Genomic DNA, 19,892 nt, shown 5'->3' on the forward strand with positions numbered 1-19,892 from the left:
ATGTTCCAGATGAGAAAATGGAGTCAGAGTTACACAGTAAGTTTGAGCAGAGGACAAGGATGGGAGCCCTTCTAATCTCCAGCCATAAGGAAGAGCAAGCAAAAGAGGCCAGAGCAGAAGGGGTTAGTTTAACCCCCCCTTTTTTGGTGGTGGCAACCTCCCCCCAATTCAGACAGACCTAGAAACAGACTAACTGGAAATGTTAGGCCGAGAAACTGGAAAAAGCTGACCAAGGAGGCTTGGGCAGCAGCCACGTCACAGATGCCATGGAAGTGGGGAGGAGGGTCTCCGCCCTGATACCCCAGTCATCAGGAGGCCGCGCCAGGGAAGGGAAAGGGGGTGGCACAGGGGAGGCCCTTCCAGCTCCAGGCCTGGCTCTTAAAGGGCCGGCTTCCCCGCCCACCGGCCTGCCCCCAGCGCCCCCTTGCAGGGCAGCTCTGGGCACGCAGGGTCCCGCCTTGCTGGCTGGCTGACTGGCTCACCTGGCGGGAACTGGGAGGGCGGGCCTGGGAGGACAGCCAGGCCAGGAGCAGGGCTGTGCGTCCGTCCGCCACCTCTGCCACTGCTGCTGCTGAGACCCCTCCTGGCCCTCCCGCCCTCCTCCCGCCTGGCGGGCGGGTCCAGCTGTGTTCCATTAGCGGCCCTGGCTGGTCCCCAGGCCCCTGGAACCTCCCCCTCTTCCCCCACCCGGAGTGGCCGGCAGTCCCGCCAGGCAGGCAGGCTAATGCTCCGGGCAGCATTCAGCCCCAAGAGCACAGGACCCAGGAAGCTGGGGAACTGGGGACAGCAGAAGTGATCGAGGATTCCCCACTGGGCCTGCGGAGCCCGGGCCCTGCTTCCCCTGGCTGGCTGCACTGGGCTGCCTGGATTACTCAGTGAGGTAGGGGGATCTCCAGCCGCGGTAAGTGGGGGTGGAGTGAACTGCCTCTTGACTCTGGACCGAAGGGCCCCTTCTGCCCCTGACTTGCTGTGTGACCTCGGCAAATGACTTTCCCCCTCTGGATCTCAATTGCATTCTCTCTAGGGGAAGGAGCTCTAAACTGTATCTCAGTTCTGACTCTCCCTGTCCCCAAGTCTGTGCCTTTGCATTGTGGTGGGATCTTCTCCTTGGAAGCTTCTCTCCTATCCTTGTAGCCCCCTGCTCTGGCTAGGGCCAGGGGCATGGAGACCAAAGATCTGGAGCAGGAAGAGGACACAAGCACATCAGTGTTCACGCCTCCACGTGCATTCACATGTCTCGAACAATTGGCAGCCCTTCTATTGACTGGCAGAAGGGGAGGCCAGGATAGGGTTTGAGAGATGGGATGTGCATACCACTAGAATGGGGGGTGATGAAGGTGGTGGGGGTACAGTTCTGCCCCAGGAGGAAGGGAATTGGAGTCCTATTTTCAAATATATTGAGCTGAGGGGATCCATTCTGTTCTCATTCCCTCTCCAGGACTGAGGAAAGAGAAATAGAATTCCATTACAGCTGGAAGGAATGAGGTCAGACTTGCACAAGAACTTCCCAACAGGAAGGCCATTCATAAGCTGGCTGTGTGCACGTGTGTATGTGCAAGCTGTTGTGTCTGGGTATATCAGTGAACATAGATCTCTGTGAGCATGCCTGTATGTAGGTAGGCTTGTATGTATACATTGGCATGTATGTGCCTGTGTGTATAGGAGCCTGTGTATAGCTGCACGTGTCATGCTGCCACATGCATGACTCTGTGTGTGCGTGCACAAGCTGCCTGTCTCAGGGGAGGCTGGATGATGTATGGCTCTGCTGGCTGCTTGCTGAGCCTGCATTGATTTATCTGGGTCCATCCATCCAGGGTTTAATAAAACTAAAAGATGAGCATCCATCAGTACTGGAGGTTGGCAACAAGGTCCTGAGCCCTGGTGACCTGCTCTCCCACCCACTGTGCCCATGGGGAAGCTTCCTTGGCGCAGTACAAGCCTGTAATACCTGCCAGGAAACTCAGCCCAGTCATCAGCCCCTGACCTGGGGTGCCTAGCAGGGCCTCCTGGCTGAGCTGAGTGCAGCTAGTCAGGAACCAGGCTGGTTTATATGAATACAGCGCACAGGCTGATAAAATATTGAAATTCTTCCAAGTGTATTGGTTAATAGCCTTACGACAAGCCTCTCACTGTCCTAATCGACCTGGTCTTCTAGGATGCCCTAGATCTCTCCCCAGTCCAGAAACTCCCCACTGGCACAGTCAGATGCCATTTGGACTCAGGGCTCCAGCCAGCATCCTGACCTGGCTGGTTGGTGTCCATGACATACTTGTGGTTAAATATTTTGAATATTACCCTGGCCCAGATCGTAGCCCAGAGCTTATTGCTGGGCCTCTGAGAGGAACTAAGGCCTGGCCAGACCTCTTGTCACCTCAGTACCAGTGCTTGGGCCCTGTGGTCTAGCTGTTACTTGCCTACATGTGGAGCTGTGCTGAGGGAGCTCGGGGACCCACCCTCCTGGTTTCTGTGACTTTCAGGTGCTGTGGCTGTGGCCAGCTTCTCTGAACCAGGATGTGGGCATCTTGGGCTCCTGGCCTGTGGCTGCTTGGTCTCTGGGCCACCTGCAGCCATGGGGCAAATACAGGTGAGATGACACACAAGGATCAGGGTGCCATAGGCCTGTGACTGGCTCCCTGAGGTGCCAGGTCCTATGCACCTATGTGACCATGTGCCTGGGCCATGCGGGCTTATATAGGAGAGTCTGGGGGCTGGGCTCACGGTGGCCTGAGGTATTTGTACATGTGAGCCTGTGTGAGGTGAGCTAAAGTGTGTGTGCATTTCTGTCTGCCTATTTGTGTGTCTCTGGGCCTGCCTGTATTTGTATCGCAGAGTCGCTCTATGCATCTGTACGTGTTCCTGTGTCTCTGTGTGTGAGGCAACACCCTGTCTCTGTGCACAGATTGCTGGTAGGGCCAGTGGGGCAGGGAGGAGCAGACGGTAAGCTCTCCCTCTTGCATCCTGAAAGAGGCCCAGGTCCCTCCAATCGTTTTCAAGGTGGAGACTCCATCCTCCAGACAACGTGATCCTCCTGCATGGCTGGCCCTAGATCTCAGATAAAGGGCTCGCCTTGAGGCCCAGACGCTGGACGAGACAGAGGGTGCAGCTTTCCAAGGCCCAAGGCCAGAGGAAGTTGACTGGGCAACGTGCCTTGCCCTGCTGGGTGCCCTCTGGGCTCAGTAGCTTAGCCTCTTAGCTGAGCAGAAATAGAGCTCCTAGAACCCAAGTCCAGCCAAAGGAGGCAGAGAAATCAAGGTGCTGAGGTGACTGCCTGCAAGTCGTGTGCGTACATATGTGTTTCTGCATGTGTGCACATGTGCCTTGCTCTCCTCTCCCTCACCGGGTCTCCTGGGGGATGGGGTAGAGAATTTCAACATCTGTAAGGAATCTGGGCCCATTGCCATGGGGTGAGTCACCCATTGCTGCTTCTGATGTTGAAGGCAGTGATAATCGTTTTGGTCAGACCTGGGGGAGGGAGACTCCAGTGAAGTCACCAAGCCTAGGGACCCAGGATGCCTTCCTTCAGCCAGACAGCCAGGGAATCCAATGCCCAGCTTCTAGGAGCTGTATTCACTGTCTTGTCCCAGCTGCCACATCTGTCTTGATGGGAAGGCTTCTGTGATTCTAGCCTGTATCTCTCCTATTGTAACACCTCTCCTAAAACTTCTGTTCAATCAGGCCTAGGAGGGAGGCAGGTATGGAACCCACCTGTCCCTTCATGGTTTTGGAGACTTGAATTAAGCTATCGCCTTCTCCAGGAGACTTTACCCCCTTAATAGACCTGTCTATTAAGGCCCTGGTGGTTCCCTTGAGCTTGTGGTCCCCTCAGGCCCTCAGTCTCTTCTCACTGTTTCACAAGGTGGTGGTCTGTTGACTCAAACCTGTGTCTGGCCCGCTCTCCTGCTCTGGATGTGGGTGGTGAAATCCAACCAACCTATTGCTGAGAACAGTTGTGCCAGCTGCATATGGTATCCCTGCATATGGCATGAGCATCCACAACTCACACATGTGCAGAGACAGGCATGCACTTGTGTATAACACAAGTGTGCATGAACCTGACACTTCCTTATCCTTGAAGTGCTCGGCCCCACCTTGGGTGTATGTCATGGCAGGAGCACGTGTACACACAGCTCCCCAATGAGTTCTAGGGTTTCCTAGAGTTTCTTTCATTCTCTCTCTTGCTGTCTTGGCCACTGACTAGGGATCTTGGGGGGATTTGGGTTCTAGGAGTTCTGGTCCTGCTCTGCTGTGAACTCATTTCATAGCCTTGGGCCAGGCCTTAGTCTCTGGACCTCTCAGTCTTTCTATCTGTATGCTGGGGATCCTCCTGACTCCCAGGGTAGCCAGGGTCAGAAGGCAAGAGGTGATAGCTGATCCAAGGCACAGACTGGCTAAAGGTCCAGAGTGGGGACTATAAACTCCTTCTCGGATCCCCAAGAGCCTGAATGTGCAGCCGCCTCAGCCTGAGCCCACCAAGTGTCCCACTGCCAATTTCTCCTCCAGGTGAGCAGTGCCCACCTTCGCAGCAAGAAGGACTCAAGTTGGAACACCGAAGTGACTTATCAACCAATGTGACTGGTGAGTGCCCATCTCATTCCACTGTCCCCCTTCAACCCTTATCCGGGAGTGGCCCATACCCCTTCTTACCTGCCACCTGGTGTCTCCTCCGAAGGCTTCAACCTCATCCGCCGACTCAGCCTCATGAAGACATCTGCCATCAAGAAGATCCGCAACCCCAATGGGCCTCTCATCCTGCGACTGGGAATGGCCCCGCTCACCCAGCCCACACGGTAAGGGCCCAGAGTGACTGCTGGGAGTCAATCCTGACCTCAGTCACACTCCCCAGCAACTCTGGATGTTAAGGTGCTAAGCCCAACAGCACCTATGGGTCATTTTATCCCACCCCCTGGTCTCTACTCTGGGGGCCTGCCGGGTGGGCAGAAAGGGGTGCCTGGCAGGCCCACACTCTGTCCCTCCCCTATCTCTGGCTAACAGTGACAGGGGACAGGTCTGTATCCTGTGGGTATCATGAGGACCCCAGGATGGGGGTGGGAACCTGGCAAGATTCTGTGTGTATGTGTGAAGTCCAAACTCCCAGAAGTCCCTAGATGTTCTGGCCCCTGCTTACCTCTCCAACCTCATCTTCTAAAATGTTCGTCTTTCTCGCTTCTCTAGTCTTACTGAACCCTTTTCATCTTTTTTGTGTCTCTCCTCCTAACTGCCCCCCCCACCTGAATTATTTTCCCCAGGGCATCCTGAATTCTTTGGAAGCTTTTATAATGAGACGTGAAACAGTCCTTGTAGGGAGTCTTTGTTTACGTCCGCTCCCCCTGCCCCTGCCCCTGTCAGACGTGAAGGCTCCATGAGGGCAGCACCTTCTCTGTGTTCCCACTGCTGTCACCCCCAGTAGCCAGACCCACACCTGGCACATAGTAGGCACTCAAGAAATGTCTGTAGAATGAATGGGTGTGTAAAGGGGTGTGTTGGTTTAGAGGTGTGGGCCTGCACAAATCTGGTGTAGGGCCCACAGTGGACAGCAGGTGGCTGTCCCCTGAGCCTCAGGGCACCCTCCCTGCTCTATCCTCAGACGAGTATTCCCTCGGGGCCTGCCCGATGAATTTGCCCTGGTGCTGACGCTCTTGCTGAAGAAACACACACACCAGAACACGTGGTATTTGTTTCAAGTGACTGATGGAGATGGGTACCCACAAGTGAGTCCCGCTCCTACCCCCACGGCCCTTGGGGCTGAGAGCAGTATCAGTCCAGCCCAGTTTCCGTCCCAGCTGGGGGTTTCTGAGGCCTCCCAGCTCCTCCCCAGCGGCCAGTCTCGAGGCCACCCCCACCCCACCGCCATCTATCTCGTTCTGTAAGAATGTACTGCTCTGTGACCTCAGGCAGTGTTCTTTCCTTTCTGGGCCACAGTTTCCCCTCCTGTGAAATGAGCTTGAGGGCCCCTAACTTTGCCCTGCTGTGGCCCTGGGGCTCTGATTCTCTGTCCTGCATCTTTCCTAATGCTACACAGATTTCCCTGGAAGTCAACAGCCAAGAACAGAGCCTGGAGCTTCGGGCCCGGGGCCATGATGGCGACTTTGTATCCTGCATCTTCTTGGTGCCCCAGCTCTTTGATCTGCGTTGGCATAAGCTGCTACTGAGCGTGGCAGAACGTGTGGCCTCCGTGCATGTGGACTGCACCTCGGCCGCCTCCCAGCCTCTGGGGCCTCGGCGACCCATTCGGCCTGTGGGTCATGTCTTTCTGGGCTTGGATGCTGAGCAGGCCAAGCCTGTCTTGGTGAGTGCTAGGGCGGGCTCTGGCCCCTGCTCCCGCTTTCTGGGAGCCCGAGTCAGCTCCCTGGAGTCTGTTTCTGTCCTTTGTTCTGAATCCTCTCGTGGTTTCTCACTGGCCCCCAGAAGCAGCCTACGCATATTAACCTGGCATTCAAGGCCCTTCACGACCTGGTCCCTGTAAATGTTTGCACCATCCCTCTACCTCTCTCTGTGCGCTCTGCTTTGGTCGATTCCATCCTAGTCTTCCACCTCACCCAGTCCTGTCGCACCTCCACGCCTTTGCCTCTGCTGTTACCTCCACCTGTCAGGCTTTTCCTGCATACCCATCTGTTGACTATCTCCTGGTCCTTCAAGCCCAGCTTGAACGGAGCCTCTTTTTCCCCTGTTTCTCCAGGCCAAAGTGAACATTTCTCCCTCCTCTCTCCCTTTCCTGCACGTGCAGTTTTGTTTGTCTTTTGGTGACAGCTATATTCTTGATGGTCTCCCAGGCCAGACTAGAAATTCTCCAAGGTCAAATCCTAGGGTGGAGCCATCTCTCTGCCTCACTAGGGGCCAGGACACAGAGTTATTTGCTAAAATGATACCCTGGCCAGATAGCTCGGTTGGTGGGAGTGTCATCCTGGAATGCGAAGGTTGCTGGTTCGATTCCCTAGTCAGGGTGCATATAGGAACAGCTCAATGTTCCTGTCTCTCTCTCTCCCTGCCAGTCTCTCCAAAAAGAAAAAAAAAAAAGTGAAACTGACTTGTGTGTCCCCTGCAGTTTGACCTTCAGCAAGCGCACATCTACTGTGACCCAGAGCTTGTGCTCGAGGAGGGCTGCTGTGAGATCTTACCGGGAGGGGTGAGTGGCCTGGCCCCAGCACAGCCGAGGGAGGGGTCTTGGGGCACTGCCCAGGGGCGCAGCGTGCTGGAGGTGGGGCACCAGGAATGGAATACCTAGAGTTCTTAGGATGAGTGGGTGAAGGAAGGTCTGACTCCGTACTGAATCCAGCACTTTCCCCACTGGGCAGTGCCCTCCAGAAACCTCCAAAGCCCGCCGGGACACCCAGAGCAATGAACTCATCGAGATCAATCCGCAGACAGAGGGAAAGGTCTACACCCGCTGCTTCTGCCTGGAGGAGCCTCAAAACAGCAAGGTGGGTGGGCAGGGCAGGCAGACACAGGCAGAGCCAGGGAAAATTAGACTACTGCTCACCCGATCTGACGGAAGTCTGCCACCAGGGTCAGTTGTGTCTGGGGCAGGGAGGACACTGGAAGCCCTGCCTCTTTGTGTACCAGTCCTATAGGATTCAGAGAGCCCATTGGCTGACCCTATTTCTTCCTGCCTGTTGGCATTAAGGAGTATGCCCATCTAGCTCTGGCACTACCCACATCATCATGTTACCACCCCAGACCCTACTGGTGAGGGCAGGATGAGCCTTGTACCGAAAGGCAGTTTCGTCAGGACAGGGATACCCGTGGTCAGAGACCAGGCCACACTGCTTCCCTTGGGACTTGCTCACTCTCCTGGGCTCAGTGCCGGCCAATGCCAGGCTGGTCCTGCACCCAGCACCATGGCCAGCTGCCTGCTCACTTGCAGGTCCTTTAGTGGTAGCAGCGAAGCCCAGCTTCTCTCTTAGCCCACCCCCTCACTGGGCAAGCTCCTTGGCCACTGGGCATCATGCCCAGCCCCTGGCTGCAGGAACACTGGATCTCATTGATTCACGGTCTTGTTTTCTCCGACATCACGTGGGTAAGGGGAAAGGAGGGGGGTCTGTGGGGTGCCAGGGGGCTGAACAGGCTCTTGATGCCTTAGGAGATGCCAGATGTCAGGCTGAAGGGGTCCCTGGGGCCCAAGCCCCTGCCTGAGTAACCCTTTCCAGCATGGGCCCCAGAGTTGCCCCCTCCTCTAAAGTTCCCCTTTACTCTGCCTAGGTGGATGCCCAGCTGACGGGAAGAATCAGCCAGAAGACAGAAAGAGGAAGAAAGGTAGAGACGGTGGGTGGGGGAGGAGTGCACGGTTCCCTCAGTCTGCCCTTCATGCCCTCTGTGAACCTCTTGCATAAGAGCCTCTACTCCCACGTTCTTCTCACCTGCCCCCACTCCTGGACAGAGCTAAGACGTGTAGGTGCCAGCTCTGAGAAGGAAGATGACTGGGAGTGAGACAGGCACAGTACCTGGCATTATCGAGGGGACCTGCTCCCCGGTGGTTCTTGGGCAGGGGTGGTAGAAGCAGTGCTTCGTCCCCTCCGTTTCTTGCCCATGCCCATGCCTTCCTCTTCCCAGGCCCATCAAGAGACAGCCCCCAATGAGGTAAGCCTCCCATCTAGACTAGCAAAAGAGCTCTGTGGAGGAGGTGCCACCATGAACGCTTGGACAAGGCTTTGGGGCACTAGAGCCTGGGCATAAGGATGTGGGATGACTACATCGCTCCCAGCATTCCTTGGGGGCTTGACACTGGGCCCTGTCTGCCCGCTGCCTCTCCTTTGGGAGACAGGGGAGGAGGGCTTTATCCCTCTACATTCCTGCTGAACTGGTAGCAAGTGACCATGGGCATCATGGGGAAAGCACAGGCCTTGGCCACGGGACCCAAATTATGGACCTCAATCTGCCCTGACATGCTGTGTGACCCAGAGCCCACTGCTATTCCTCTCTGGGCTTTGGTTTCCTCATCTGAGAAATGGCTTGGTTCTAGGTGGGTGGGAACTAAGGACAAGGCTGGTTGGATAGGATACTTATCTTCATACTCTCTCAGATTCCACCCAGAACATAAGTGATGTTCTGTGTGCTTGATGTGTGTATGGGGAGGAATGGTTGGAGAGGGCTGGTCTTGGGCTCTCAGGACTGACCTCCTGGCCTGCTCTTCCCTTTCAGTGTCCACCCTGTGTCCAAGGTGCCCGGGAAAGCAATGTGAGTAGACAGATGTGCAGGGTGGTGTGGGCACTGGCTGCGAGGGGGCGTTGCTCAGAGGTTTGCTTGGCAGCTTCCTGATGCAGGACAAGGGGGTCTTTGTGCACTCTCACACTCCACCCTGCCCATGCCCCAGAGCTGGGCTCGACCCCCACCCCCATCCTCACCAAGCCTGGGCTGCGTGGAAGGAAGCCTCACGCCCTGTGACCTGGGCAATGCATTGGAATCCATGTGGATAGGGGAGTGGCCAGGAGGATCAGGACCTTGGTTGCTGATTCCAGCTTGGAGTCCCCACAGGGACTCGGGCCTACTTTGCTTGAGGGCTTCCTACATCATCTTTAGAGAAGGGGAAGGGCTCAGGGTGACGCAGCCCCGCACTGGCTCCCAAAACACATGTTGGCTCAAGGCCTCCTCTTATCCCTCCCTAGCTGGCCCCGGCCCACCCTCCCTCTGGGGTCCGAGAGGACAAGGGAGAGGGACTCAGTGCAAGCCCAGCTGGTGCCCAACTGTGCTCTTCCGTGGGCAGCATGAATCACCACTTTCCCAAGGCCTGACATTCTGAGTTGACAAGTCACCTGGGTCCACAAAGGCTACAACCCCAGCTCCCTTCAGCTCCAAGCCCCCTGACCTTGGGAGACATAAGGAAATAACCCCTCTGCTGCCTGCCTGTTTCCATTTCAGTCCCTCACTAAATCTGGTAAGGCTGATAGTCCCCTGATATACAAGGGTTACCATGGCAACTGAGCAGCCATGTTATCTTAGCAACTGAGAGATGGAGTTAGCCAAAGCCAGGTAGGTTTAGAGAAAGCAGGTTGGACCCTTCTGCAAGTTTGACAGTCTTAGGGTACAAAGTTAGCCTAGCCTGCTGGTTGGCCTGGGAGGCAGATCAGGGAGTGAGATTCAGCCATGCTGTGTGACCCTGGCTAAATTGATTGTTCTCTCTGGGCCCCTGGTTTCTTCTCCCTCCCTGATGTATAATGCTTTTTCCTTTGTCCCCTCAGGTCACAATGGATCCCTCTGGCCTCCAGGTGCGTCCCAGATGGAAAGCAGGACACTCCTGCCCTCTCTGGTGGTCCCAGCCCATCCTATGGCATGTGATCCTATGGCATGTTTCTATCAGGGCTGCCTCTGCCTGTGTGTGTGTGTGTGTGTGTGTGTGTGTGTGTGTGGTGATCAGGCATGTGTGTGTTGGAAGGAGTGGGGGTTGGGTGTGTATAAGGTTGTTAAGAACTGTCCTTTTCAGAGGCCTTGCTGCATGTCAGGCCCTGGGCCACATGTGTGCACATCTATGACCTTCCTGTATCCCTCAGGCATCCCGTGGGGTGGGTACTACATTAATTCCAGGGAAAACCGAGACCCAGCTGTGCCCATGTGTGTGACCAGGTGTGTCAGAGTGATTGTGTGTGTGTGTGGCTATACACATCTCCGGACACATGTTTGCACGTGTGCAGCCCACTGTAGTGGTGTTGAAGGCTGAACCCATATACTTGTGGGCCTGACAGGACCACAGAGCTTGTAAGTGATGGGGTAGGCTGCACACCTGCGTGTGCCCATGAGCACGTACTGTAATCCTTGGGCCACCTTCATGTGAGTGCTGACTGAGTGCCGGGCCCTGTGCCGAACACTCCATCTGCAGCATCACACCTTGAGTCACACCTTGAGGTAGGTGCTGATGTGAACCCCATTTTATTGGTGAAGAAACTTGGGCTCAGAGACGTCACATGACTTGAGTCGCATACTAAAGCAGTGGGAGCAGGATTTGAACTCAGGCAGCCTGACACTCACCATCGTGGGTTTCTGCTGCTCCACGTTTGTGTCCATGCACGTGTCCCTGTGCCCCTGGTGTGCTGTGTGTGAGCTAGTGTGCTTGGGTAGGGGTGTGGGGGAGAGATACCCTTTGCGTGAGACTACGGATTTGCCAGCTATAGCTTTCCGGCCTGGGAGGGACACGTGGTTGAATGCATATGGAATCCATGTGCTGTGTAAGTGGTGGGGGCTGCGGGCGGGGCTGAACATTTATACACCCATGTGGGGTGGACGGGTGGCAAAGACCAGACTGGGGAGGCTCCCACGTGCTCCTCTGGTCCTAGCACCCATTTTGGTCTCGTCTACAGGGAGGGAAAGGTGAGCAGGGCCTGCCCGGCCCATCAGGCCCCAAGGGAGAGAAGGGAGCCCGGGTAAGTGCCCAGCCATGCCTGCTGCAGGGCCTTTCCCAGCTGAGCCCTGGGATGGGCTGGGATGTGAGCCAACATCCTGTCATCTCAGCTGGAAGCCTGCAGCCTGGCCCAAATGAGGGATGAGGGCCAGGGTCTTTCTAGGGGTTAGTGTGTAGAAATCTCCATTTTCTAAGGGTACTTAGGACTGTGGGGTTCCTAGGCCCGTCCTCTTCAAAACAGGTCTAGGGAGACTTCCCTAGGAGGCCCCATTTCTAATCCTTACCTACCCCCCAGGACAATGACTTTGCTCCCTACCCACCCCCAGGGCAATGACTGTGTCCGAATCTCTCCCGATGCTCCGCTTCAGGTAAGACCTGGAGGCGAGGCCTGCTTTAGGGCCAATGTGGGGTCGGCCCTGGGGAAGTGACTGTGCCCTTGGCAGCCTCCAGGGTGGCCCTGGGCCCCTCTCAACGCCTCATCTCCCTGCTCAGTGTTCGGAAGGCCCGAAGGGAGAGAAGGGGGAGTCAGGAGCCTTGGTGAGTGTGGGACCGGGGATAGGGCAAGGGCAGTGGGGTCTGGCTACCTAGCTTCACTCTCCTTTATCATCCCTTCTTTTGTGTCCCCAACTCATCTCAGGGACCCTCAGGACTCCCGGGCTCCACAGGCCAGAAGGTAATGGGCCTGGATTTGGAGGGGTGGGTGCCAGAGAGGGCTGCAGGCCCTACAGACATGAGGAGGGAGGTGACATTGGGCACAGAGTTGGAAGTACCTTCCAACACTCCCAGTCATTCCACCATGTCCAAATTCCCACAAACCTAGAGGGAAATGTCGCGGGCCCAGACTGAGTGGTCTGGCTGGTTTGGGAATTCCTCCTGTGGTGACTGAAACCATTTAATCTCAGGGGATGTGAAGACTATGGGTCTAGGAGGGGGTTGTCTCCCTCCCCCCGCCCCAGATGGAGCTGCTCTGGTTCTTCCAGGCCCTTCCCTCAACCCCATCTATGTCTCCTCCTTCTCCAGGGACAGAAAGGAGAGAAGGGAGACGGTGGCATCAAAGGCTCTATAGGAAAGCCAGGCCGAGACGTATGTATGGTGCTGGCCCCCACCCCCATCCCTTGGCATGGGATTTGGGAACGCTGGGATTTAACCATCAGAATCCACTCTGATACTCTTGCTCAGACAGAACAGAGACCCGGGAAGGGAGGGCTGTGCCCTAGGAGTCACAGCAAGGAGGGGGCCTTTTGACTCCCAGCCTAAGCACCCTGATCTCTGAGTTTGACATTTTATGACTTTGGGACACTGGGTGAAATCTGCCTTTGGAGAGGGACAGTTGGGTGGGCAGTGGGTCTGTGCTTGTTCCATCAGGGGCTGCAGCCCTGGGGGTTGCCCAGCCTTGGCTGTTCTTACACACCCCCTACAGGGCCGGCCAGGAGAGATTTGTGTCATGGGACCCAAAGGACAGAAGGTGAGCGGTGGGTGTCTACAGGGAGAAGAGTGGGTGCTGGGCTGTGGTGGCAGCTCTCTCACACTCACGTCACGTCTGATAGGGAGACCCTGGCTTTGTCGGGCCTGAGGGGCTGGCAGGAGAGCCTGGGCCACCCGGCCGACCTGGGCCCCCTGGGATAGGACTTCCTGGGGCCCCGGTGAGTACCCCTTGCCCCTCCTGCCATCCCTTCTTCAGAGACCCTTTTCCTGCATGGCCAGGGCCAGAGAGGCAAGGACCAGGGTCCTGGTTGTGGGAAGGGGGAAGGGGCTAAAGTAGATCTATAATGCGAGGCCCCAGGAAGCTTCTACCTGACACTGTTTCTGTCCTCAGGGTGACCCAGGTGGCCCACCAGGCTCTAAAGGAGATAAGGTAAGCACAGGCTAGAGCATGTACACATGGGGGAGCCCCCTTATCTGGGGGAGGAGAGAGAAGAATGGGGCTGGGCAATTGGCATGTGGTGGGGGGCAGGCATTCATCTGAGGAGGCCGGGCTGTCTGCTCAGTCAGGTCACTTGGTGGGAAGTGTCCCCATCCCAGCATTTGCTGATATGGGAGCTGTGGCCTGGATTCCAGGCATAGGGAAGGGCAGGTCTAAGTCCAGTAATGACCAGAGTAGACTTAACTGGAGGACCCAGGCTCATTTTAAGGCCTTGTGTCTTAAAGAGCAGAAAGCCCAGGAAATGTCTGTGTATCTGTCTGCTGTGGTCCCTCTGGGGTCTCTCAGATCACTTTCCAACCTACTACACTGGGGAAGGTGTCCACAGGGGCCTCGTGTTCTCCCTTTGCAACCAGAAGGACGTGCATTAGATACAGAGAACAGGCAACAGGAAGGGAGTCTTTGTTGGCCAAACAGCCCAAGGGGAGATGGGAGATTTGGCAGAGATTATCCTGCCATCCAGAGAAGGGACTGCACGGGGAAGGGGTGAATGGACCGAGGTCACAGCCAGGAGCCTCCACTTTATCCCTTCTACTGACCACAGGGCAGCTCCGGAGTGCCAGGAAAGGAAGGTCCTGGCGGGAAGCCTGTAAGTGACCCTAATTCAGTGGGGGTGGGGGCCACTGCCCACCATGCCCGAGTCTACTCTACCAAGGCTTCCAGAGGCGGGGCTAAGTCCTTGGGCCCTCTTGTGGCACACCAGTCCCTCTACCCTGGCACTAATGCCCACTGCTTCTCCCACAGGGGAAGCCAGGGGTGCCAGGGCTGAAGGGAGAGAAGGTGAGTCCCTGGCTGGGTTGCCCCAGGTTGGTGTGGGAGTGGGACCCCTTCTTTGGAGGTGACACTAAGCATCAAGGGTCCTGTGACCAGGACTGCTGACTTTCCTCAGGGGACTCCCACCCGTCCTTTGTTACTACAGTGTGCGTGTGTGATTACCAAATACAAAGCCTGTTGGAGAGCTACACAACTGGGTTCAAGTCCTGCCTCAACCACACATGATTTATGACCGTGGCAAGTTTCCACATCTGTAAATGGGACACGATGCTTTCTTATGGCTAGTTGTGAGGATGTCGTTTTGAGATGTCCAGAAATCATTAGTTGAAGGAATGAGCCAGTTAAACATGAAGTCCTCCAGTGTTCCTGCTGTCTACTTTGATGTTGGGGCTAAGGTGCTGGTCCACCCAATGTCTAGAGCTACTCATCTTCCTTTGGGTCTCAGCTCTACTTTGTCCACTTATGGTCTCTTCGTTCTGCTAGGGTGATCCCTGTGAAGTGTGCCCATCGCTGCCTGAAGGGTTCCAGAACTTTGTGGGGCTCCCTGGAAAGCCAGGGCCCAAGGGGGAACCAGGTGATCCTGCACCAGTCAGGGTGAGTGCCTAGAATGGACATGGAGGGACCTCACAAAAAACTTGGGGGCATGATCATGGAGAGGAGTTGGGCAGAGAGACTGGGTTCTCCTCATGACCATAGAGAGATTATGCGCAGAGGGTCTAGGCCAGGCATGGCTAACAGTTTTTGCCCCCAGGCCAGATTAGAAAAAAAACTTTTTTCATGGGCCGGACGAAATATTAAAATTAAAAAATGTTAAATACAAAAACGATTCATTTAAGTAAACAAAGTTTTATTATGTAATTTGTTTACAAATAAATGTGAGTGAAAAAAAATTTAATATACAATATTATTTTAATAAAAATATATTTTAATAAAAAATATAATTACATACCATATAAATATCCAAACTGTATTGCAATCAATTGAAACAATATTTAATAGAATGAGCTTGAAGGGGTTATATCGCAAATAAAACAATTATTTCATTTTACAAACAGCCTGGACACGTTTTCAGTTATCAACTGCAGCTATTGTCTATGCTACAATGCCACTTGACTCAGCACACTTGACCACAAAAATAACGAATTGTTTGACCTTGGGTGCGCACTGGTAAACTCCGCCTAAAACAATGTGGGTTTCACATCGCCACTAAACGTCAAACAGTTCATATCGAGTACAGACGAGTACAAAAGTTGTAAATCTTTATAATGGAATTTTTTTTAAAAATAAGGAAGTATCGCGAATCCATTCGACCAATTATTGGAAATTAACCCTAGATTATTCACATGCGGAATTATTTTCCGCGTATCACTATCTTCTTAAATATCTCAATTTCCAATAATCAAAGACGCTTCCGCTACTGAGTAGCTGAGATTTTTAAGTAGCGGAGAATATTAAAAATTCAATCGCAGGCCACATAAACTCATTACGCGGGCCGTATGTTGGCCATGCCTGGTCTAGGCACTTAGCTCTAGCTAAATGCTGAACCACAGTGTTTAGGGATGGGCTAGAAGGCCACCCCAGGTCTCCATGGTAACCTTCCAGGGTTCCTGAGGAACTGCTAAAATGTCTTTTGGGCAAGCTGGTATGGAGCCAGCCCTTATAGTGAGCGGAGGTGTGCCTTCCTCCTGGGACTGGGTGTTGGCTGGGGGTAGTGGGAAGAAGTGAGCAGGGCTGGGTTAGGGTCCAGGCCTGGACTCCCACCCCACTCCCTCACAGACTCTTCCTTGCAGGAGGGCCTGGGAGCTGTTGGACAAAAAGGTGATCGGGTATGTATAGGAACTTTCTGATAGGATAGCTTAGCCTGGCTTTGTTTCCTCCCTCTGTTACGTGGGTTGATGAGCCCTGGCTCTGGGGTGCTTCTAACCTTGAACCCCTGTAACCCTGAAGTGTCTAAAGCATTTGTGGTGTGTGACATTGCTGTGCTCTTACATAGCTAGAAAGTTTGGGGTGTCCCAACATACCCCGTCTCAATCCATAAACCTTTTTTCCTTGCAGGGAGACCCTGGCATCCAAGGCCTCAAAGGAGAGAAGGTAAGGAACCCCAGTTGCCTGGGTGACCCCTCTGACTGTCAGAAGCCTTTTTGACCCCTTCCCTCCCTTCTAGGGGGAGTCCTGCTTGTCCTGCAGCCCAGTTGTGGCGGCCCAGCATCTTGGGCCTTTCCCAGGGACCAAAGGAGACGTGGTCGCTCCTGGCTTCGGTTTGCCTGGCCTTCCTGTGAGTGACCTAACCCAGCCCAGTCCAGTCTGTCCTTGCTGCATGGTGGACACCCTGGTTCCTTAGGCCCCCGCATCTCAAGGCAGAGACCAGGCGGGAGGCCCTGAGGCAGGTGCCCCAAGCCTGCATCCTGGTCCCATTCTGTTCTGCCCCAAGTTACTTGCCCCTGGAACTCCCCCTTAGAACCTCTGAGTGTCCATCTGAATAGCAGAAATAACTTGTAAGGCTATGGGATTTGTAATTCCGAGCTGGCCTCTTTTTCTGGGTAGCCCCTCGGACCCATGCAGCCTTGGAAGGGTGGGAATGGGGAGATGCTATGAATGTAACTTGATTGTTTTTCAGGGGAAAGTTGGAGCTCCAGGGCCAACAGGGCTGAAAGGAGAGAAGGTGAGACGTGGGTTAGATGTCAGGGACACCAGGCAGGGACACAGGGGTGAGGGCTCTGGGCGAGGAATAGAGACAACCAGGGGTCCCCAAACTTTTTACACAGGGGGCCAGTTCACTGTCCCTTAGACCGTTGGAGGGCTGCCACATACAGTGCTCCTCTCACTGACCACCAATGAAAGAGGTGCCCCATCCGGAAGTGCGGTGGGGGGCCGGATAAATGACCTCAGGGGGCCACATGCGACCGGCGGGCCGTAGTTTGGGAACGCCTGATTATAGACAGATCAAACTGTACGTTTCCGGTGAAATTGATTCATCGAGTCAAAGAATTTATTTCTAAGAGCCCTCAGTTCTCCAACAGAATTCCTTAATGTTGTCTTTTTAATTTATTGATAATCTAAAACAATTAAGTACATTCAAGACAGGCTTTTAATATGTAATACAGTAATATTAACACTTCTTTATTACTTATTATGTGCAGGGCCTTGTGCCAAGTACTTGTACATGTATTAATGTGTTTCTTCCTCCCAAAATCTTATGGGGTCTCCTCTCCACCCTCTTTTCCTGATTATCCTATGCCCACTCTCTCTCTCCCTGCCCAGCCCCAGCCCCAGCCCCAGACTGTCCATTATTCCCATTTTACAGATGCGAAAATGGAGGCACAGAAAGGTCATGTAAAACGCCCACAGTCACATGGATGTTTTTAGGCAGAAGTAGGATATGAGCCCAGGAAGTCTGGCTCCAGAACCTGTAATCTTCACCTCTCAGCTGGGTCCCTCGATTTCAGTGCCTTGTTAACAGTTCTATTTATGGTTGCAGTGGAGACAAATCACAGCATTGAACTTCCAAGGCTGTGTGACTCAACTGAGAGGTTCTGTGGGCGTACGAGTGTTCAAGTGTGAGAAACACTGAACTGTATCTTCAGATTCAGCTCTACCAAGCAAACCACACCTGTGATTTCTCAAGTAGAGCTCTGCACCCCCATCTGACCTTACGTTCTCTGCTTTGATCTCAGGGTGACTTCGGAGAGGCAGGGCCAGCAGGCAGCTCGGTAAGTGTGTTTGGGACGGCAGCAGCTCTGGGGAAGGACAAGACGCAAGACGGGAGGTGCTGCCCACTGCGGGGGAGATGACAGGCCGGGATGGCGTGTCAGCAGGGCCCAGGCAGATGCCAGGCATCATATGTGGTTTTTTATCACATAGGGACCACCAGGGCCAGTGGGATCCACAGGCACCAAAGGGGAGAAGGTGAGTATGGGACATTTTCCACACCGCAGCCTGAGTAAACTTCCTAAACACACACTCATCTTGTTTCTTTCAAATTCTCCGAGGCTCCCGATGTCTGAGGGTCACAACAGACCGCTGATGACTTGGCCCCAACCTTCGATTCTTACCTGTTCTTTCACAACTTTTCCTGGGCTGCCCCTTGCGCAGTAGAGGTGCCTCGTCGGGCCTGGCTACATTCCCCAGATTCCAATCCTGGCCTGGGGCCTCCGACCCCATGTTCTTGCTTGTCAGGGAGAGCCTTGTGAGCCATGCCCAGCTCTGCCCAAGCCTCAGGATGGGGACAGCCGCGTGGCAGCCTTGCCCGGCCCTCCTGGAGAAAAGGGAGAGCCTGGACCTCCAGGCTTTGGCCTGCCGGGAAAACAGGTGAGTTCCAGGGCCTCTGGAGGGGGAGGCAGACAGGGCGCGAAAGAGGCGAGGGACCCCGCCTGGGTCTCTTGGCTCCCTAGGCAGTGGGGAGTAGGTGGTAGAGGGGTCAGTGCTTTGTCCCAGAGAACGCTGTCCTCACAGGCCTCTGCCCTTTATCTTGGGCCACAGCATGCTAGGATGTGCAGAAAGAGTGCCAACTTGGGACCAGACAGACCTGGGTTCAAAATCCAGCTCTGCCTTTTACTGGCTTTTTGACTTGAGCAAGTTTCTTTTCCTCCCTGTGCCTTTTTCCTGCGCATGGTGGTGTGAAGTCAAGAATGGTGTGCGTGAACCACTTAGCAGCACACAGTTCAGGAAAAGATAGTTACCACTGTGGTGATGATTATTGTTACTACTTTACCAATACAGTAAACGCTGACAGTATACACAATGTGCCGCCCACTGCTCCCCTTATATTAGCTCATCTAATCTCATAAGAACACCGCACTATAGAGGCCTACGCTATTTTATCCCTCCCACTTGAGAGATGAGGAAACTGAAGCACAGAGAGGTTAAGGAACTTTCCCAGAGTCACCCAGGCAGGAGTCTTTTCTCTGAATTTATACGGTATCTGAGAGCAGAGATTTGGGTCTGTTTTGTATATATATTGTTGCATTTCCCGGGTCTAGCACAATGACAGCCACTTAGGGGTGTCCGGTATGCGTGAATTGGTGCTGAAATGCTTTCTCCCCAGGGCAAGGCTGGAGAGCGTGGATGGAAGGGGCAGAAGGTGAGAACGCCTCTGTGGGCATGGGCGGGAACCACCTCCTCTCAGATGCCCTCTCCACCCTCTTTTCCTGATTGTCCTGTGCCCACTCTCTCTCCCTGCCCAGCCCCAGACCCAGCGAAGGGCTCTGACATCTGCAGGCCCCAACAGGGCAGGCTGCCCCCAGCTGGGTCACCTCTGCCCTCTTTGATCCCTGCCTACTCCTTACAGGGTGATGCAGGGAACCCTGGAGACCCTGGGACGCCAGGGACCTCAGGACAGCCGGGACTGTCGGGAGAGCCTGGGGTTCGGGGCCCCATGGGGCCAAAAGGAGAAAAGGTCAGTCAGGCCAGGGGGCAGTTTGTTGCATGAACAAAAAGAAATCAGGCCAAGAGCTATGAGGGGGAAGACTGTGCGGTGGGGCCACGAGCCTCCCGGGGGGCCGGAAGCCCTGGGGAGGCGCCTCTGCTCTCCTCAGAAGAGGCAGGGAGAAGCGCTAGGAGCGCCAGATGCCTCTTTTGATTTCCCGGGTTGAGGTGGGGACAGCGGAGGGACAGAAGTCTCGGAGGGGCACCAGGACCCCTCTTTTTCATGCCGCCGCTGGCCTGGCTGCCAGCCTGGCTCACCCACTCCTGGTCGTGCCCATTTCTGACCAGGGTGATGGTTGCACTGCCTGTCCCAGCCTGCAGGGACCGTTGACTGACACGGGACTACCTGGGAAGCCAGGCCCCAAGGGAGAGCCTGGCCCGGAAGGTGTAGGCCAGCCTGGGAAACCGGTGAGTTCAGGCTGCCTGCCCTCTGGTCTTTTCCTGTCT

The 19,892-nt window shown here is 54.7% G+C and overlaps 1 protein-coding gene across 8 annotated transcripts in view; it reads left to right on the forward strand.

Moving 5' to 3' along the window:
• The first annotated feature begins 475 nt into the window (after nucleotides 1–475).
• The window catches only part of COL16A1 (collagen type XVI alpha 1 chain), a 51,657-nt gene continuing 32,240 nt past the window's right edge, over nucleotides 476–19,892 (forward strand). For 3 of the 8 annotated variants that reach the window (XM_066269813.1, XM_066269820.1, XM_066269821.1), the window contains exons 1-34: nucleotides 477–880; nucleotides 1,439–1,485; nucleotides 2,478–2,584; nucleotides 4,501–4,575; nucleotides 4,670–4,787; nucleotides 5,585–5,708; nucleotides 6,020–6,286; nucleotides 7,043–7,123; nucleotides 7,293–7,418; nucleotides 8,197–8,250; nucleotides 8,548–8,574; nucleotides 9,136–9,171; nucleotides 10,173–10,199; nucleotides 11,286–11,348; nucleotides 11,653–11,694; nucleotides 11,819–11,863; nucleotides 11,964–11,999; nucleotides 12,347–12,409; nucleotides 12,747–12,791; nucleotides 12,874–12,969; nucleotides 13,143–13,181; nucleotides 13,792–13,836; nucleotides 13,992–14,027; nucleotides 14,505–14,615; nucleotides 15,812–15,847; nucleotides 16,077–16,112; nucleotides 16,186–16,296; nucleotides 16,639–16,683; nucleotides 17,696–17,731; nucleotides 17,883–17,927; nucleotides 18,198–18,329; nucleotides 19,066–19,101; nucleotides 19,309–19,416; nucleotides 19,734–19,853. In XM_066269813.1, coding sequence (XP_066125910.1) covers nucleotides 2,512–2,584; nucleotides 4,501–4,575; nucleotides 4,670–4,787; nucleotides 5,585–5,708; nucleotides 6,020–6,286; nucleotides 7,043–7,123; nucleotides 7,293–7,418; nucleotides 8,197–8,250; nucleotides 8,548–8,574; nucleotides 9,136–9,171; nucleotides 10,173–10,199; nucleotides 11,286–11,348; nucleotides 11,653–11,694; nucleotides 11,819–11,863; nucleotides 11,964–11,999; nucleotides 12,347–12,409; nucleotides 12,747–12,791; nucleotides 12,874–12,969; nucleotides 13,143–13,181; nucleotides 13,792–13,836; nucleotides 13,992–14,027; nucleotides 14,505–14,615; nucleotides 15,812–15,847; nucleotides 16,077–16,112; nucleotides 16,186–16,296; nucleotides 16,639–16,683; nucleotides 17,696–17,731; nucleotides 17,883–17,927; nucleotides 18,198–18,329; nucleotides 19,066–19,101; nucleotides 19,309–19,416; nucleotides 19,734–19,853 — 2,334 coding nt within the window. In that variant the 5' untranslated portion in view covers nucleotides 477–880; nucleotides 1,439–1,485; nucleotides 2,478–2,511. Of the gene's footprint in view, nucleotides 902–1,438; nucleotides 1,549–2,477; nucleotides 2,585–4,500; nucleotides 4,576–4,669; nucleotides 4,788–5,584; nucleotides 5,709–6,019; nucleotides 6,287–7,042; nucleotides 7,124–7,292; nucleotides 7,419–8,196; nucleotides 8,251–8,547; nucleotides 8,575–9,135; nucleotides 9,172–10,172; nucleotides 10,200–11,285; nucleotides 11,349–11,652; nucleotides 11,695–11,818; nucleotides 11,864–11,963; nucleotides 12,000–12,346; nucleotides 12,410–12,746; nucleotides 12,792–12,873; nucleotides 12,970–13,142; nucleotides 13,182–13,791; nucleotides 13,837–13,991; nucleotides 14,028–14,504; nucleotides 14,616–15,811; nucleotides 15,848–16,076; nucleotides 16,113–16,185; nucleotides 16,297–16,638; nucleotides 16,684–17,695; nucleotides 17,732–17,882; nucleotides 17,928–18,197; nucleotides 18,330–19,065; nucleotides 19,102–19,308; nucleotides 19,417–19,733; nucleotides 19,854–19,892 lie in introns of all 8 variants that reach the window. The other 5 variants (XM_066269814.1, XM_066269816.1, XM_066269819.1 and 2 more) reach the window with 5 other exon arrangements.

Source organism: Saccopteryx bilineata, chromosome 3 (genome assembly GCF_036850765.1).
Source record: "Saccopteryx bilineata isolate mSacBil1 chromosome 3, mSacBil1_pri_phased_curated, whole genome shotgun sequence".
Classification (NCBI taxonomy): Eukaryota; Metazoa; Chordata; class Mammalia; order Chiroptera; family Emballonuridae; genus Saccopteryx; species Saccopteryx bilineata.